Here is a 19245-nt window from a genome sequence, read left to right as displayed (position 1 = left end):
GGGGGATGATATGTTTATTAATGTCCAGAATGTAAAAGTTGGCGCTCCCGGAGCGCGGAGTCAGGGACACCCGTTCTAGTGTTTTTCCCCTCGCTCCCCCCGTCCCGCAGCTCTGAGCTACGGCGCACAATTTTTGAATTTTTTTTTTTTTTTTTTTTTGCCAACCTCTCCCCACTCCCTTTGCGTGCCGGCCCCCCCAGCGGCGCCCCCGCCCCCGCTGCCCTCCCCTCGCGCTCCCGCTCCCATGCCAAAAAGGATCATTGTTAGTTTCCTACTTCCCCCACCCTCCTCCTCCCCCTCCCGCGCCCCAGACCTGTTTATTTATGCAGACGTCACCGGGGAGCCCCCGCCCTCTCCTGCATCTCATTAAGTGCCTGGTGTGTTTCTCGCTCCCTGTCAATAATCCCGGATCCCAGACTTCTCCGTTCCTCCGGATTTCGATCCCCCTTTTTCTATCTGTCAATCAGCGCCGCCTTTGAACTGAAAAGCTCTCAGTCCAACTTCAACTCACTCAAACCCGAGCGGCACAGGCTCCCCATATCCGCGGCGACTGCCCCCCCGTCACAGCTGACTTCTGGGCTTGGTTTGTTGCATTATTTTTTTTTTAACCCCCCTCCCCCCCGCTGCTCCCCCCTCCCCACGGTTTATATATTTTTTATTATTATTAATTTTTCCGCGAGTGCGTGCGCGGGTGTGCGTGTGCGCGCAGTGCACGCCGAGCAGCTCCCGGGAAGAAAGAAAGAGAAAATCCCGAAGAAGGAAAGGAAGAAGCCTAAAGTCACTGGTGCAAAGGAGCAAAGAAGAGACATTTCCCTCCCCTCCTCCTCCCTCTTTTCCCCTCCCCAGGAGGAAAGAGAAGGGGAAAAAAAAGAAACTTTCACCTTGGACTCTAATTTTTTTGGTGCAAACTTTCCCCCCCCCTCTTCTTTTTCCTTTTTCCCCCCCATTCCCCTCCTTTTTTTTTTTTCTTTTGTTTTTCCCCTTCCCCGTTTTGCAAAATTGCTGCTGGTGGGGTGAAGCAGGAGGAAAATGCCGCAGCTGAACGGCGGTGGAGGGGACGACCTGGGCGCCAACGATGAACTGATCTCTTTCAAAGACGAAGGGGAGCAGGAGGAGAAGATCTCCGAGAACTCCTCGGCGGAGAGGGATTTAGCTGATGTCAAGTCGTCTCTCGTCAATGAATCAGAAACGAATCAAAACAGCTCCTCAGACTCGGAGGTACGGGGGAAGCCCCCCGCGGGGCCGTTTCGGGGCGGCGGGCGGGCGGGCGGGGGCCGCGCTGTGCCCGGGGCCGGGGCCGGGGGCGCCGCGCCGGGTCCCGCTCCCGCCGGCGCCCAACTTTCTCCGCGGCACCAACTTGTAACGATGCCTTCTGTTTTGTTCTGTTTGTCTCCCCTTCCACCTTCTCCCCGCACCTCTCCCTTCTTTTTCGCCTTTCATTCCTCCTCTTCTCCCTTCTCCCCCCCACCCCCCAAAAAACATCCTCCCCACCCCAATCACCCCCTTCCCCAACTGCCCCACGCCGACCCCCGGCTCGCTCCCAGGCGGAGCGGCGGCCCCCGCCTCGGTCCGAAACTTTCAGAGATAAATCCCGGGAAAGTTTAGAGGAAGGTGAGTACGCGGGCCCGGCCGGCACCGCCGCCCGCCCCGCACCGCCGCCCCTCCGCCGGGCGCCCGGCTCCTCTTTTGGGGACACTTGCTAAAAAAACTTTTCCTTCCCCCCTTCTCCTCCCTTCTCTTCCCCCTGTTGCCCCCTTCCTTCCCCGCTCCCGCTCGTGTCTCCCCGCCATGTTAGCTGCGAAGAGGCAAGATGGAGGGTTGTTTAAGGGCCCACCATACCCGGGTTATCCCTTTATAATGATCCCCGACCTCAGCAGCCCGTATCTGCCCAATGGATCGCTCTCTCCGACGGCGAGAACGGTAAGTGCTTTTATTTTTTCTCCCCCTCTCTTTCCTCTGCCCCCCCGCTCCTTGCCCGGCTCCCGCCGCCGCCGCGCTCCCGGTGCCCCGCTCGCCCCGGCCCTGCCGCCGCCCCCTCCCCCGCGCCGCAAACTTTCCAAACTCCGCGGGCCGCGCCGGGAGGGGATTGTTTACACTACGCCATATTCTTTTTTTTTTTTTTTTTTTCCTTCCTCCCTCTTTTATTTCTTGTCTTTTTCTTGTTTGTTGTTATTTTTTTTTACTTTCAGTTTTGCGGGCAGGTTTTTTTTTTGAGCCCTTGTAACCTCCGCTGCGGGGGGGGTGGGGAAGGAAAGAAGCAAACAAATTCCAAACAACGTCTATTTCAGTCTCAAAACAAAACTGGAAACAAATTATCAAAACCCCAAGAAGTTTGGGTTTGGTTCCCCCCCCCCTTTCCCTTCTCTCCCATCTCCTCTCCCCTTCCTTGGGGAGGGGAGTTATTTTTTCCCTGCCGAGCCTGCGATCCGCTCCTCCAAACTCCTCGTTTTCCATGGTGATCCGTCGCCTTCTGCCCTCCTCCGTGGCGGCTGGGCCGGCTCCCCCTCCCCTTTCCTCCCCCTTAACCCTCTCCTGCCCTCGCCCTCCCCGGCCTGCGGGAGCGGCGATTTCATTGTGCCCCTTCGGGCCGTGGGTGCCGCGAGTTGTGCCCGGGCTCAGCCCGGTCCGGCCGCCCCGATCCGCGCCCCGCGGCGTGCGGGGGCCGAGCGCCGCTGCCCTGCCCGGCGGGGCCGGGGCCGTGCCCGGGGAGCGGCTCCGTCCCGGTGCGGAGCGGGGGGAGCCGCGCTCGGGGCACAGGGCTGAGTCCGGAAACAACTCGCCTCGCTTGGCTCTGGCTACAACAACAGCAGCGCAAAAAATAATCAGACAAGTCGAGCAAAATTCCTCTTGGAAGTATGCTGGCAGGAAAACAATTTGCTGAAAGCGTCCGGTTTTTTGTTGTTGGGTTTTTTTTTTCCTTTTTTTTTTTCCACCCCCAACTTGGGGTTCACTAGCAGGGGGTGCAGGTCTGCGTGTTCCTGCAGCTACAGCGAGGTTTAGTCCAGATCCCAGGAAACTTTGGGGTCTGCTGGTGGGTTTGTAGTCCCAGCTGTTTTCCCCGCTCGTAGTGTCACCCACGGTGTGCTCTACTCTGACATCAGATTTCTCAAGTGTCACCTTTCCTTTCCTTTTTTAAAGAGTTGAAAAATTTTTTCATTTTGAATGGGTAAATCCACTGGGACTTCGAAACACCACTGATTCCTACTGATGGCTTTAGCGTTGCTGTTTTGTTTCTTCGGGGTGTTTCTGAGTCTGAAGCGTTCCCACCATCACCATGTGTGTTTATACACTTTTTTTTTCCTTGTGGTAACACGAGATAGCGATTTACAATAATAGATCTACTGTTGGGTAGATGTTGAAGCCGTACTAATGACTGAGGGCTTGGACAACTTCAGTATATCAGATCTACAAGTGTTTTAAAGCATTAAAATATTAAACATCGGGTCAGTCTTGTTTTCACTTAGTAAAACGTCAGTAGACACAGATTAGTAAATGTAGAGTGACAGGGAGGTTGTGAGGAAGGTTTTCTGACTTTGCATATGTTTAGGGCTGTGGCAGAGTTTTATTTTGGAAGCTTGTGAGGTTCTTTTTGTGAGGAGGTGATTTCTGGGACAGTAGCAGAGGGGTGACTGCAGTTTGCAATTGTAATGATGGGGAGGGGAATTCAGGGGCTGAATGCATTAAATTTTTTCTTTTGAATATGGTCGCCCACATGTATATGGATGATGGTGATAAATTCCAAATTCCATAAGTACCAGAATCCAGATGGCAAAACAATCTTTGTTCCGTATCACTTTGTTACAAATTGTGAAGCTTTGTGTTCCTTTTTTTTTTTTTCCTCGTTTTTTACCTTCAATGCATTCCACTGTTCCAAGTGCAGGCTAATCGGAAGCACACCTCTGCTGCCTTTTTCTTAAAGCATTTTTCTTGCAACAGCTCCAGCTCTTTTTTCCTCATTACCTTTATTACAGATCCCTTTTCCCTTAGCATGTGGGGTAGGATCCTTCAGCAGTTAGCTGTCCTGGAGCATTCCTCCCCTTGCTCCCCCACCCTTAAAAAAGGCCTCCATAGGAATGTTGGGTTCCTGTGAATTAAAGGTGCTGTACAAAAGCTTACAGGTTGGTTTATTGTTGGTATAGCAGGTGGCCTGCTTGTGTTATCAGATGAATTCTGAAAGGATATTTCCACACTCAATAGGCAATTTTCTTATTTCCACATCCAGGCTCCAGCAACCTTCTCCTATCTTCTTAACCTTATTCTTTCACATTCCGTATGCTTGTTTGTTTGCCTGCCACTTAATTATAGCCAGGAAAAATTAAAGTTGTTTATTTAGGCCTGAGAACGGAATATTATAAAGATTCAGCGGGATAGCTGTTGTCTGTCACACACTATTTTTAGGTGGATTCTAGTTCTCTGCTGTACCAGCTTTCAATTCCAGATGAACTAGATCTTTCTCTTTCCTGTTTGATTTTATTTTATTTTTAAATACGCGTTGGAAAGGTATAGATGGTTCTGCATAATTACGAATTTTATTTTTATTTATGTAGTTTTTCCTGGAGCCATATTTGTTGATTGTCAGAGCATGCAAGGTAAAGAGGTGATGCAGATACGTAGCAAAATTGTTTTTCTTTTCCTTTTGCTGTTGTACAATCTTAAAAGTCTGTGGGTGTGGTTTTTTTGTTGTGTTTTTTTTTTTTTTCCTGGATTTTTTTTTTTTTTTGTTGCTTTATTTGGGGGTGGAGTGGGATTATTGTGTTTTTTAAATGTACCTGTAATTGTCTGTTCAAGAGCAAACTTGTGGGCAGCAATTTCTCCTTTACTGCTTCAGGAATGTGAAGAATTATGAAGCATCATAAAATCTGCTTATGAGGAGTAATCTTTTCTCAAGGATAATGCTTTAAATACTGCAAACTCTTTATCAAGGTTGATAGGAATAATTTTATTTTTACAAATCAAAGATTTTTTTTGCATGCTAATCTTGCTAGTGATAGAATACTGTAGTGTGCTTATGAGAATAGATGTTGTTAAGTAGAGATCTAGTCAAATAGTGATGAAGTGATGCATCTGGGAGCACCATTCCATCCCTGCACTTGTGGAGGGACTGGGGTGGCTGCATGTTATGGATAATAAAGGAGACTGGTTTCCTTTCAGAGTTGGAAAACACAGAAGTGGTGTACTTGATTTTTAGCTTAAATTTGGAGCTTGGTTAATGCTTTTGGTAAGCAAATAGATGCAGTGTAATGTGAGAAAGCCCTGCTGGCGGATGCTCTTATTTTTACTAGTGTTGTTGCATCTTCCTTTCCCCTAAGTTGTTGCTGGCTGAGTAGGACTGTAGGGATAAGCTTGTGTTTGGCCCCGAAGTTTGGGAGCTGGGAATAGCTGTGGGGAAGAGCAGCCCCATCGCCTTGATTTTTATGTTTAGGAGGAAACATTTTTTGTTAATTGCCTTGAGAAATTGGCGTTTTTCTTTATCTACTGAATCAAACAATGTAATCCTTCGCAATACAAAAGCTTTAGTCCTTGGGGTGTGAAGGGTTAATGGTGGTCCTTTTTTTTTTCCCCTCCCTCCAATTGTTTTGACAACACTTTTCAAAGTGTGACATTCCAAGCCCTTGCAATACAATGTAATATTACTGTAATTACACAGGTCATTACATTTTAAATAGAGAACAATAAAATGCTTATCGCCCTGAAAAAGAACAGGTGTTCTTGCCCTTCTTTGGTGTTTATGCTAATTGTTTTTCATCTCCTTCAGAAATATTTATGGCTGGAGTGTTAAGGTTTCAGTCTCGATGTGACAGTATTAATTCTTTACTAATCTTTATGGTTGAGGTTTAATGTCTGCAGTATGGATTATAGTATTAATGTCCACCAACTAGTTTAATAATGTAGATACAACTTAATATGTCAGCACTTTGGTACTTTATGATACAGAGCTATTCAGTGGAGAGTGAATTATTTGCTTTGTTTAAAAAAAAAAAAATGAATGGACATGCTTTTAATAAAGTTTCTGGACTTGTGTAAAAACAAGCTGTTAAATAAGAACTGATGATCCTGTGGTGTAAATCAAATGGAGCCTCCATAAAAGAAACTTTTCTCGTGCTTAATTAGGTAGATTGCTGAATCACTCTGCTATAGCATTAGCATAGCTGGTATACTTAGGCAAACAGACTGTTTGTTAACTTACTTGCAGTAAAGAAGCTGATTTATTTTTAATGCTATGCTTTTTTTGCTTTTTTTCTTTTTTTATTTTTCTTTCTTCTTTTTCCTTTTTTTTTTTTTTTTTTTTTTTTTTTTTCCCTTGATAAGATTTTATTCTGGAGCAAGTGCTGCACTGCTTACTCCATCAGTTTCTCTTCAGGGGGCTATGAAAATTAGTTAGAGAAAAGTTTCATGTTTCTGGGACGTTGCAAAACAATATAATGCAGTACTGTTACTTGAGTGTACAGGATAATTGCAGGACTGCACTTCATTAAAAATAATATTTGCTTTGGAAATCGAACAATTTTAATAGGTGCACCAGTGGCTGATCTGTAGTGAAAAAAAATACAGTAGATGCCTTTCCAGGTTTTTTGAATGCATTCATACAGCGACTGAGGATGTTGAATAGGGTGGTGTGGTTTATTTTTTCCCTTCTTCCCCTTCATTTTTTGTTCAAGTAAGTATGTGCTGATTTGTCAGTTGAAGATGGAGGGGGGGAAGGAATATGTTGCAGCTTTCACTGGCGCTTGTAAACCAGAATGTAGGTAAAAATGTTTTAAATTTGTCAGGACTTTCGTGAGTGGGCCCCAAAATCAGATAAAAAATGTGGTGTAGAGAAAAAGGACAGCTGCAGATTTTTTGTGTGGACGTGTGTTTCTGTACCATGACTAAAAACTCTAAGGACCTTTTCCCAGCTGTCTGGGAGTTATGTGGAAGTTGGATTATTGGCAGTTAAGCATGAGACAACCTGGATTTAGCAAATGCTCTCCTACACAGGAAGCAGATGACATTATCCTGGGGGAAGGGAGGAGATCCTTCTCCAGGCACAGCCTGGGGGGAGACGCCTGCTCCCCCCAGCCTCGGAGCAGCCAAAAATGAGGGCTGGAGATAGGCACCTAGAAATGTAACAGCGGTCAGGTTGTCAGCTTGGGGTTTTTTAGGGCTTTTTGGTGAAATCAGACACTTGCCTTGCACATTGGGGCTGTTGTGAGAAGTTTTGCTTTGGAGGGAGTTGTAAGGTTTGGGGTGATGTTTAAAGCTGTGTTCCCTGGGTGTCTCCTTAGTCCCATATCCTGGCAAATATGTAAGCAAGCCTTAAAACTTTGACTTTTAATTGGGCACATTTGTGAAGGAAATGGTTAATTTTACAACCAAAGGCAAACTTGCACCTCGACAGGTCTGCTGAAAGAAATGTGCCACAGTCGTTTGCTGGCAAGCACGGCAGGGTCATAAATCCACGGGGTTTATTTACAGCCTATAACACTTATGAATGTTAAGATATTTGACGCCACGCTGGCCTTATAATATCCAAGGTCCACAGACACTGGCAGTGGGTCAAATTTCTTTCACTAATTATAAGCAATGAGAGATGAAGTGTGGTGCTGGGGGTGTGTGGGGGAGATATGGAAATCCTTTCTCTCCCCACCTAAAAGTGAAGAATATTTCTGCTGCTCCTCCCAACCGCCGGTTTATGTTTGTGCTTTTTTTTCGTTACGTAGGCTCCGAAGTTTATAATTAACGCTTGTGGTGCTGTAGAGGCTGGGCAGTGGGTGATGCAGCCAGGCTGAAGGAGGGGAGAAGTTTAGCACGGCTCGTGTCCTTTACAGAGGTCTCAGCAGTATTGTGCAGTATTTCCTAGATACCGGCACAAGCAAACATTTAAAGACAGATGACACCTGGAAATGTCCTTTAATTTTCTCACACACCGCTGAGCTGGGGACGAAAGAAAACCTGCCTCGGGTTTTATGCAGAAGGAGGATGCTTGGAAATACAGATATTAGACTGGTTTGTGTGTACAAAACAGGGCCTCTTAGAAAGCAGCAAAAGCCCACGTTAAGGGAAAACATGCGCTGAATGAATGAAGATGTTGAGGTTAGAGGCAGTTTTTAGGGGAGAAGCCCTGTGTCCGGCTGGAAGGGACAATGTGGGATGGACATGTAGGTCAGCGTGGAGGGGAGCAGGGGGACGTGCACGGGGTGGTGTTTTGGGAGGGGTTAACTGGGGGAGGCACTGCGAGAGCAGAGGGGCCACTGGAGAGTAATTGGAGGACAAAGGAGGGATGTTGGAGCGTGAGGAGAAATTGTAGAAACTTGGGGGGGGAGGTGGGGGGAAACGCCAGTATTTGAATGGATGGTTGGAGGGGAAGCTTGGGATCTGGGGATTGACTCTTAAGTGTCAGGAGAGTCTGGGGCCCGAGAAGAAACAGTGCTTGGCTCAGCAGAGCTCCTTGTTCTCGGCTCACTCCCGGTTACGCAGACGGTCAGATTTGAAGTGCTGCTGTCCTGTCTGTGCTGGGGGGTGTGTGTGTTTTAACAAGATAATGTGATTACTCAAATATGCCTAGGTATTACTTTTAGCTTTAATTTCTCCAGCAGTTGATTTCAGGTTCCCCCTAGGTTACTGTTGTGCTTGGAGACTAATTTAACAAAAAGGCAGGCTTATGTGTGTGGTGGAAAGCTGCACTCCTTTAGCCATATGTTTTTCTTCTAGAGCCATGTAAAGCCTGACTTAAAAAAAAAAAAAAAAAAAAAAAAAAAAGAGGGCTGTCAATTCAGCTCTTCCACAAATAGCTGTACAGTTTTGTTGAAGGTTTTATGCATTTCCCTAATCAATGGAGCGCTGTGACTTATTAGCCCCCAGGGACAGATCCGAATCCCCAGCACTGCGCTGCATAGCTGGTGTGGTATTGTACCTTTTTAACAGGTTATCAACAAGGATGTTCCTCTCATTCCCAAGATGCTTCCCACCCCCTCCAGCATCTCCCCCCTGTGATTCTTTCCGGCAAAAATCTGTTCAGTCTCACGCCTTTGTTTTAGGTTGGCTAAACCCTCGACCCTTATTCTTTGTGGGGTCACGCTCAGGCAACTGGGCAGTGCTGAATGAGTTAAGTCGCTGGCTGAAGTTTGGCTTCATGCAACTAAATTTGAGGCCTGGTAGGCATTAGCAGGGCACAGCACATTTACAGAGCTTAATTAGTACGCGCTGTAATTGTTCATGGTCTGCCAGAAGGAGTAATGTTCAGGAAAAGTGGAGTCGTTCTTCTGCAGTCTTTAGTTTTAAAACGATAAATCACTTGCATATTTGTGCAGTGATTCAAATGGAGCTGAGACCTCTCCATCTCAACATGTGGTAAATTGTAAAGTCAATGAATTGCAGATGTAGGGTACAGCAGATTCTCTAAGAAAATGCAGAATGAATGGGAACGGGCGATGCTATAAATATGTACTGAGAAGATAACTAGATTTCGGCTTGCTGTGCCAAATACGATAAAATAAAGATATTAGCAATTTTGTTCTAAATGTATTTATTTTAAATATCTTTAAACTAAGTGTAGGGGTACCATGTTACTTCACTTAGTGAGGTTTCTATTAATGTTCCAGAACAATGGGTTTCATATGGAAATGCGCGTGATAGCCATATTAATATAAATTAATTCATCATGGGTAATACTGTAGCTGTTACTGGAGGAGTTTATAGTGCTGGGACACTTTCAAGTGTGGCTGCAGCAACTTAGAAGAAATGTTGTGGTAGAGGATGCCTCTATATCCTAGTTGAGGGAGGTACTGGGATTGCTATGTACCTCACCATAGCATTTTGTATCTGTCTGTGATTCCTTCCACCTTCAGAGAGACTTTGGGTGCACTAATCCAACAGCCTAGAGCCTATTTTAAAAAGGCAAAACACAAACAAAACTGTGCTATATAGATTGACATCTTAAATGCTTCGTATTGTTTCTTTTGCTTTTTTTTTTTTTTTTTCAATGCGGAGAATGTGTGTCACTCTTACTGCTGTGAAATCTTGTCTTCCTTGGGCTTGGTCCAAGATCCATTGAAGTCAGTGGAAAAAAGGCTTCTATTAATAACGAAGGGCTTTGCATCAGGCCCCGTGTGTCTTGAACCAATGGCCAAGTTCTTCAAAAGTGGATGAAGGCATTGAGAATGCCAAGCTCAACTAAATATGATATTGATGTATTGCTCCTTCATCCTAGTCTTTTGCTCCTGGAGGAGGGCGGGTGGGGGAAGTCAAGTTACATTTCCAATGGTGCATTCTTGAATGAGCTCCTTCTTCTGCAGTATTTCCCACAGAAGTGTGGAGCATCCTGGCAGGATCAGGGTTGGGTCCGAAGCTGTGTTGCATGTCAGTTCTGCTTTTCTAATATGAGTAGGTGGATTTGTATGGAAGTTGTAAAAGTTAATGATTGTTCTCTGACTCATATGCTGCTGGCTTCAGCAAAGAAGAAATGATGACAGGAAAATGATAGAAATTATAGGAGCCAAGTAGGCTTTGAGTGGAGAATGGATTTATGTTGTTTGGAATGCCTTTGCTGCTTGGTGAAGGAAGTGCAAGGAGGGAGAAGATGGGAGGGCAGTTTCTTTTTGGGGTCAGATGTTTTGGGTAACAAACTCCTGCAGGCATTCAGCTAGGGAGTGAGGCTGAATTCAGGAGGAGCCCTTGTTGGACTTAGCCATTTTGTTCTTCCTACTGACACAATTAGTCCTGCCTAACTGTTCTCCCCTCTTGGCAGAACAGGTTTTAGTGCCCTAGGCTCCATGGGAAATACAATTGCATGCCTATGGCTACCAAGTGTGAATATATAAATGTGCTCAACTTGTGTGTATCTCACAGCTTTGTAGGTCTTTCCAAACTATCTGTGGCATGAAAGATGCTGTATGCAACAAAATCATTCTCTGCTGCTTAATTCACTACTGGTGGTGATGCAGCAGAGACACCAAGAAAAAAAAAAAAAAAAAGGAAAAAATACCAGTCCAAAAGGAGGATGTGGGAAGTAATAAAGTAATAGAAATTGCCAATCTTAAAATACTGCAAAAGGACATTCTGGGGAATATGAGAGATTCTTGGATGTTGATACAATAGAAGCAAATTGTCCTATTTTAAGAAAAGGAAAAATAGAGCAAGAAAAGGTGGAGGCGTACCTCTTGGAGCACATCCGAACTCCCACTGGAGTCAGTGACTCCTTAAATAATGATCTGGAAAAGTCTGAGACTATAGGCTTTTCTCTTCTGAAGAAAAGCTGCTACATTGATTCCTGTTTTTAACTGATAGTAATATTTAATAAAGGTTCTCTTGGAACTGCTTTAAACCCTAGCCTGAATAATTTTAACTTGGTTAAATGAGTGAACTGGTTTGGGAGCATAGGCAATAAGAGGTTTGCATTGGTTTAATTAGATTTAAGAGATTTATAAAAGCGGGACCACTACTCTGACATAGGCAAGGTCTGGAAGTCGGCATATAGAGGATGCATTGATCTACACCCAGGCTGAACAGACAGCTGTTGAAACTGCTCTATTATAAATGTTTGCCAATATTAAAGAATCCAGGGGAAGGGATGACCTTGAATGAACACATCAGAAGAATAAGATGGCAGTCAGTGTTTCTGTCTTTGTTTTCTATGGGACATTTACAGGAAGGTTTTCTCCCTTTCAGTGGAGTTACAGATTATAGTTGTCTGTCTGGAAAGTTCTTTGAGATTTTTATTATTATTAACCAAATGTCTCAGTTTACTTCAATCCCTGTTACATTCTCCCATGGGATTTTTATTAATTCTTAAACTACATCAGAAAATGTAGCTTAAATCATGTCTGTGTCAATTAAAATAAAAAAAAGGTACTTACAGGAGCTCGTCACAAACATAACTGCTGCATTGGTCACAAACCACTGTGTAAAGAATATCACAGAGGTTATTTTATCTGGATAGCAGCTAAATATCTTTACAATCCTCAGGGTTATTAAAGGCCAAGTTCTTGGTGTATGCAGTTAGTTTATTTTCCATTGTATTCTGTTGCTCGACTAGTACTTGAAAGTACTTTATTTTTAATTTCATAAAAGTGAAATTAAATTTAATAAATATGGAATGAAAAAGTGAAAACTAGAATCTGGGTGTCACTGGGTGGTTGTAAATGGGAAGTAGTGAGTTGCTGTGCTGCTGGTGTGCCCAAATGTGGGCATTGGACTGGCTACACAGGTACATCTGTGTATATGCATGTGATGTATATTATCCTTGAACACATACTTGGTTATCAGGTGTCTATTCAATTTTAATTGACAATATGAGATTCCTGTGGTTGCTCTGTGCACAGATTGCCTTGGGGCTCTACAGGGTTTGTGGGAAGAAAAGCCTTGACAAGTTTCCATTAAGCCCTGAATCAGGCAGTTGGAAAAGAGGAGAATGAAAGGAGCTGAAAAGAGGGACAACTTGTTAGTGTTGCATTCTGCGTTTGCAACGAGAAACCTCTTTTAGACAAGAGTGGTTCTCAGGCCAAGAATTTCAAACTCGCAGAGAAACCTGTCCAGAGCACAAAAGTTGTTTGAACGGGGTGCAGAATTGTCACAGTAATTAGAGCAATCTCCGTTTACTGAGTGGCAGCCTTTATAAAGGACAGGGGATAAAGGGTTCAAATTCATCTTTCTCTCTCCGATTCACTTCTGATGAACTGCCTCTGTGTATGTATGTGTATATGAAGGAGTGTGTGTGTGTGGCCACATTTTCAGCTACTCATCATTTGATTGTCCTTGTTTAAAAAGAAGGACGTAGGTTTCTTCTTCCTGCCTTCAATGGCATTTTTAGGCATTTTGCTTTTATTTTTATTTTAATTTTTTTGGTTGGTTGGTTTTTTTTTTTGGTGCTGTCATTTGATTTACCAGAGTAACAGGATGCTTGGGAAAATGCACTTGTACTGGGGTGGAGAGGGGGCCCCGACTATTTCTCAGTTGATTTCTGCTCTTAGTCCTGCTTGTTTGACTCTTAGGAGCAGCCCCATTATTTTTAAAAGGATTACTTGTGGAAGCAAGAAAAGTGAATGGATAAGGCTTGGGCCCTTAAAGTTTATCCTCTTGCTGCTGCAAGGTCTGTCCAGAACTACTGAATCAGCTGGAGTTTTGCCATTGCTCTTATTAAGAGAAGGATCAGGCCCGTGGATTACATGAGACTGAGTCTTGTGAACAAGCCAAATAAAACTGTTAAAATCAGGATTGTTTTTGTGCACGATGCAGGAGTGTCTGGAGGACTCAGTCTGGGCTCCTCTTGGTCAGCCACTGCACAGATAAAAATGGGAGTGAATGAGTGAGTGAGCAGTGTGGGTGTTCTTGCCCAAGGAAGAACATGTGACTGCTGAATTTCCTGTATGCCTTTACTTCTAAAGAAAAGAAAATACCAACACCCTTGAGTTTCTTAAGTAATCATCCTGGGTGTAATTTCGATTTCATTTAAATAGGCTGCTTAGGTTCTGTGATTGCCTTTTATTTGTTCTCCCCAAAACAATGTAGAATCTCTACTTCTGGCAACCTTGGCTAATTTACTCAATCATTTAATCAGTGTTATGTTCCTCCCCTTCATTCCCCTCTACATCTGAATGCAGAGGGAGGGAGAGAGGAGCCATTTAGGCTGATGTCTTCAGCCTGTCTGGTGTTTCTCTGTGTCACATTGCCTTGAAGGTCTCTGGCATGGCTGGTCAGGTGTTTGTTGGCACCCTGAGTGCTGTGTGTCTCCTCTTCTCTTCTGGAGACCTGGGATCAGCCAGCAACTGTGCTGAATTCCTAAGGTATGGATGGACCAGATTGTAAAGGAAGATCTTGTTGCTGATTATGGATACATTGTTAAATAGTCATGGCTGTGAAAATTGTATCTCAGAGATCATGTGTTCTTGTGTAGTTTGATTTTTTTTTTTTTCCCTTCATCCCTCTTCAATTACTTTCCACTTAATGATGATGATGAAGAATTTGGCTGGATCTCCTTATGTTTCAGCAAAAAGCAGACTTCTTTTTTTCACACAGCTGTACCCTAACATTAAAAACTATAAAAAAATTACTTGTCTTGGAGCTTGCATTTCAAAAATGCCTATTAATGTTCAGCAGCACATGCTCCTCTAGTGCAGTTGCCTCGCCTGTGAGCATGATGTGTGAATATGGCAGGGCTTTCTGAGCATGGGGAAGTTGTCTTGGAGTAGCAAAGAGGAGTTGGGAGACATCAATTTTCCTGGAAGCAATGCTGAATTGCTTCTGTTGGAGCACAGAGTGGGGTTTGTGTGTTGGACAATGCCATAGTCAGGTTGAACAGTGTCTCCATTTTTAGATGATGCTATTTTGTCTCAACCATTGATGGTTTGCAGACCAATTGTAATGTCTACCATCCTGAAAGAGTACCAGTGTGGTACTAATTGTACCAGGACCAACTGTTGTTGAGAATGTACTTGTTGCAAATGATGGACCTCTCTCAAACGTGGCTTTCTCAGTCTTAGCCCTTCTCCATTATTTTCTCAGCTGGTAATTAATTTCTTGATTTGGTAATTTGTCAGTAATGGGCATATCTTCAGTGTTAAGTTCTCTGTAGTAATTCTGCATCTCTGAGGTGTAATTGCTGGCCCTATGAAGTCATCAATCTCATTTGTTTGCCAGCTGGTTAACATTTCCCATTAGACTGTTGTGACCAAGTTATCCATCACAACAAAGCCTAACCAGGTCTACAGTCCGTGTCCTGGCTGTGGCTTGGTGCATGGAGAAAGAGGGATGGAGGAGGCTGATTTGAAGTGGTGTTTGCAAGCCAGAGCTCATGACAGCAACAGAAAGCTTTTATTTGATTTTACAGTTGTGTAAAATCCAGCTCAGCCTGGAAGAGCAGCTGTCAAGTTTAGTTGAGGTGGCAACACAAAGCAGCTGATGTCCTCTTCTTGTTGTGTGACATTTCTTCAGTCCTGCTTTTCTTCCTGGCCCTGTTTTGCTTCTCTGCCTGCTGTTGGTGTTGTTTCTGACTGGAGAAGCAGTTTGGAGGTGCTTCCCTTCCTGGGAGCTGGTGGTGCAAAGCCCTGGTCCTGCACATGCTCTGGGCTTGTCTCCATAGCAGCCCTCTGAGGAATTGTCTTCAGCCCAGCTGGGTCTGTGCTTTTGGACTTGTAGGATCATGGCCTAAAGAGTGATCCCATGAGGAAGCTTATAAAGTTTATTTTGGAAGCAAAATACTTGGTGAAGCAGGAAGAAGGCTAAAGAGAATACTGAAAAAATGGTGCAAATGAGAAGCAACTTCTTCATTTATACTCTGTGCTATTGCTCTGGTTTGTGGATCTAAGCAGAAAATGGGCAGTATTTGGAAATCTCCTGAGTTTCCTGCCAGCATCTGCACATGCCTAAATACCTTTGAAATTTGATTTTGTGGGTTTTTTTTTCCCTGCTACTTGAATATGTTAGTTGATGCCACAAGGAATGAGCTGAAGTCTCACTTTTTTTTTTTCTTTTTATTTCTCTGCTGTTGGAATTGTTTGTTAAATTCTAATTACAGGGCTTGTTCTACACCTGTACAAACCCACAGCCATTGTTAAGGGAATAATTTGAGGACAATGGGGTTAACACAGGTGTACACAAGTGCAGAATTTGGATTGCAAAGTCTTTTTTATTACTCTGTGTGCATAAGAAAGAGAAACTAATTCAGCTTAATTTTCTGATCCTAGAAAAATTTTTTTTTTTTAGGACAGGGATTTGGAGGAAGAGTAAATGGGGAGGGGAATAAATGTCTGGACATGTTCTGACACAGCACTGAATGCATATGAAATGGAAAGTTAAAAGGAAATAAACACTACACTCCTCTTTCCTCCCTACCTCACCCTCATACCACTTCCATGGAGTCACTTTTCAAGGTATAGCTGCACGAGGTGGTTGGTAATGATCTTGCACACTGATTGCCTTCAGAGTGATCACATCTCAGCCTGAATGTTGGCGTGGAGCTGAGGTGCCGGGACACTGTGGTGGTTTGTGGTGCCAGCAATCACCAACCCCAACTGCAGTGTACTGATACCATCAGCAAGTTGCGTTAGGTCTGTGTTCACGTGGGTATGCTGTGTTTGGTAGGAGCACAGTCAAGGCAGTTGGGATGTCTGGCTCCCAAGATGATTTTCCTCTGAAGCTGAAGGTGTGTGTAGTTTCCAGAGGTGACTTGCTGTCTCATGCCTACAGAGTCACCTTCAGAGATGGCAGGAACATCAAAACAGCCAGGAGCATGAAGTGCTAGAGCCTGTAGGACTTCTCCTCTTGGTAGTCTGTGGTGTTGATGCAGAGATTTACAGTTTTGTGTAACTTCCTGGTTACCTGACAGAGGGTTATCTTTCTTTGGGGTAGTTCCAGTAACAGCTAAGAGAGGTTCTTGCAGAATGAAAGCCAAGATCCATGTTCCTGCTATCAGAAGTGGTTGTAACTTGAGATTGGTTTCTTAGAGTTTCATCTTATTTCAGTTTCTTTCCTTAGTCTTGGGAGTTCCTTCAGGCACAGGTCAAACTTTCTCTATTACCTTAAGTACTCTGTGCATTTGGGGTACAGTAAACTAATAAGTAGGAATGATGGTTAGTGATTAGATAAATGTTCAGATCAGTTTATCCTCTCAGTGGTTCTCCTATTAGAACTAATCCTCACTGCTACAAATAGGTTTGGTATTTGGCATTTCAGTTCATGTAGGAGGGGAGAAAAAGGCTGTTGCCTGTGAAATGGTTCAGAAGTGACTTGCTGTTCTTTTTCGAGGAGCAATAACTCAGCTGAGTAGCACAACAAGAGGCTCAGGTATGGGACTGTTTGATCAAGAGAGAAATCAGTAGTTGCCTCTCTTGGTTATGCACCAAAGGAGTTGTGGTTGTACCTCTGCTTGGAGGAGGATGAGTTACCCTCCAAACAATGTCAGGCAGCCTGGCTTATACTGGGGAAACTATCAGAGTTCTTTATTAAAGGCTAATATGAAGCTACGGAAAGAAATATTTCTCACTGATTTGAGGCTGTCTGGAAAGTGGCTAAAAATAGTCCTTCAATGATGTGCCATGGATTGAACCATTAGAGATATGTATTTTTCTTTGGTGGGTGTTGTAACCTTCTCCTGCCAAAGATTGTAGTTGCAGTGGGATAATGTGTAGTGATTTGTCTTAAAACTTTAAGAAGATTAACCTCTGAATTGCAAACTGTTGAGGTGATCTTATTTCTGGCAGGTGGTGTAAGTTAGTGGTTATGGTGATTCTTTGCCTTTGCAGTTGTGTGGATTTTACTGAAACAAGTTACAGTCTTGTTATCAAAGTAGAGGGAGGAAATGAATTTTAAAAAATTAATGATCTCTTTTTGTATGAGTGTGTATACGCTGACCTAACAGAAGATGAAACTGGTGTTGGTTTGCCTTTCCAATGTTTACCAATATAGATTGTATTAGTTTCTGCTGTTTGCACCCATTTCTTTGTACTTCGTCAGCAGAGTTATGTACCTGCCTTGGAAATTTGTCTCTTTTGGCCTGTTCCATGCCATTTCCACTCCCTGCAATATGTGCGGTGTTCAGTTTGTTACATAGCAGCTAGGTGGGGTCACTGGAGGCCCCTTTTGAGCAACTAAATGACTTTTTTCTGGTACTGTAGTAAGATTTATCGCTTTACTGGAAATGTTTGAGCAGGCAAGGTGGGCACTGGGTGGCATCTTGTTCTCTCTGATGCGGACAAAGACTGAGGTCCAGTATCAGCTGATTGTAACTCCGTGTTCAGGGAAAAACCAGGGGAATGTGGCCTCCTGTGATGAATGGGCCTCCTGTGCTGAAAAAAGCCAAGGAGTGATGTCCTATTAGATGACAAAGCCACAGGAGCAGTTGTGTTGTTAACATGTGGTATTATTTGAGTGCTTTTACAACTTGAAGGAACACTGCCCACCCAAACTGAGGCCCAGATTTCAGATTTAATTTATACTTCTGAGTATAAATATATACTTCAGAGCCTGACAGAGTGGTTCATCCAAGAACTGCAGTAGAAATACTTGGTTTTAATCAACGGAGCACATCAATGTAGTCATAGGTACCAACATCTTGGAACAGTTGTAAATGGGAGAGGAACTACCTCTGAACTAAAGTGAAGCTGGCTTTTTTGTAGTGTTTTGGATGGCTTAGCAGCTACAAATTTATGAAGACATAATTAGCTACTTTTCAGCGTAATGGTTCATTTTCAGCATAAACTTCTCTTTAAAAGCTTCAATAAATGTTTGCAGATTTTATACAAGTAGTACTTAAAAACTGCTATAAGCCTTGAAAATATTTAAATACAGCTAATTATGAACCAGGGGTTTAGTGCAGAAATCTGGAAGAGATTGATAGGAAACTATTAATATCTGTTACATATTAAAATAGTGTGTTAATATCAACATCTATAATCTATGTAACACCAATATTTATAATATTATTTTAATGCTGTTATGTACATACATATTTAATATATGTAAACACACATGTATGTATTTTAAGTATATATTGAGATTTCTTTTTCTGCAAACTTGAGGTCATGGCAACATTTGAGGATCAAGTACATGATTATTTTCTAGTTGTTTTGGAGGATTATTTGTAGGGAAGGGCCTGCCTGTCTGTGTGTGAGAACAAGCACTGCCATTAGGTGCTGTGCTCGGTGGACACTCTGTATGAATAAGCTGTGTGGTTTCCTCTAAATCACCCGAAATTAGGCCATTTGAAGACAGGACTGGCAGCGTTGCTTGGCCATCTCAAGCCACGGGCATGACTCTGTGACTGGGCAGCACTGGTTTCTGACTCAAGATTGTGAAGGTGGGTGCTTATGTGGGAGAACACAGGCACTTCTTACATAAGCAGAGATTAGTCCACTACACACATTCTTCTGGATTCGTGGTAAGCTGGGCTGTGCTCCTCCAAAGCCCTCCTTCAGCTGCAGTTACCATCACGCTGTGATCCACTGACAGCTGGAACCCCAGAGGTAGTTGACTGCTGGGACTTGTCATGCACAGAGGCAAGAAAACTGTGGCTTGCTGCTGGCTTGTGGGGCAGCAGAGCTTGGTGGTGACTTGGCCGTGTAGGACTGTCTGTGTGATACTTGGATGTGCCCTGGGCCCAAGTGTTCTGTGTGCTCATGGTGGCTCACCAGGGTTCATAGGGCAGCAGAGTGGTCCTGGCTGGGAAAATGCTGCTTGAGTCGTGGGTATGTTCCTTGACATTACTCCTTGAATAAATGTGGCCTTTAAGCCGAAGTGCTTGTGCTGTGTGTGTGTCCTGCTCTGAGGGAAGTT

General features: G+C 43.8%; 1 protein-coding gene across 10 annotated transcripts in view; it reads left to right on the top strand.

The window, feature by feature from the left end:
- The first annotated feature begins 378 nt into the window (after positions 1-378).
- The window catches only part of TCF7L2 (transcription factor 7 like 2), a 174156-nt gene continuing 155289 nt past the window's right edge, over positions 379-19245 (top strand). For 4 of the 10 annotated variants that reach the window (XM_041461363.1, XM_041461371.1, XM_041461361.1 and 1 more), the window contains exons 1-3: positions 382-1218; positions 1545-1611; positions 1796-1920. In XM_041461363.1, the coding sequence (XP_041317297.1) occupies positions 1030-1218; positions 1545-1611; positions 1796-1920 (381 nt within the window). In that variant the 5' untranslated portion in view covers positions 382-1029. Of the gene's footprint in view, positions 1219-1544; positions 1612-1795; positions 1921-19245 lie in introns of all 10 variants that reach the window. The other 6 variants (XM_041461369.1, XM_041461367.1, XM_041461370.1 and 3 more) reach the window with 4 other exon arrangements.

Source organism: Pyrgilauda ruficollis, unplaced genomic scaffold (genome assembly GCF_017590135.1).
Source record: "Pyrgilauda ruficollis isolate IOZ18807 unplaced genomic scaffold, ASM1759013v1 scaffold15, whole genome shotgun sequence".
NCBI classification, from domain to species: Eukaryota; Metazoa; Chordata; class Aves; order Passeriformes; family Passeridae; genus Pyrgilauda; species Pyrgilauda ruficollis.
This window is presented reverse-complemented; position numbering and strand designations above follow the sequence as displayed.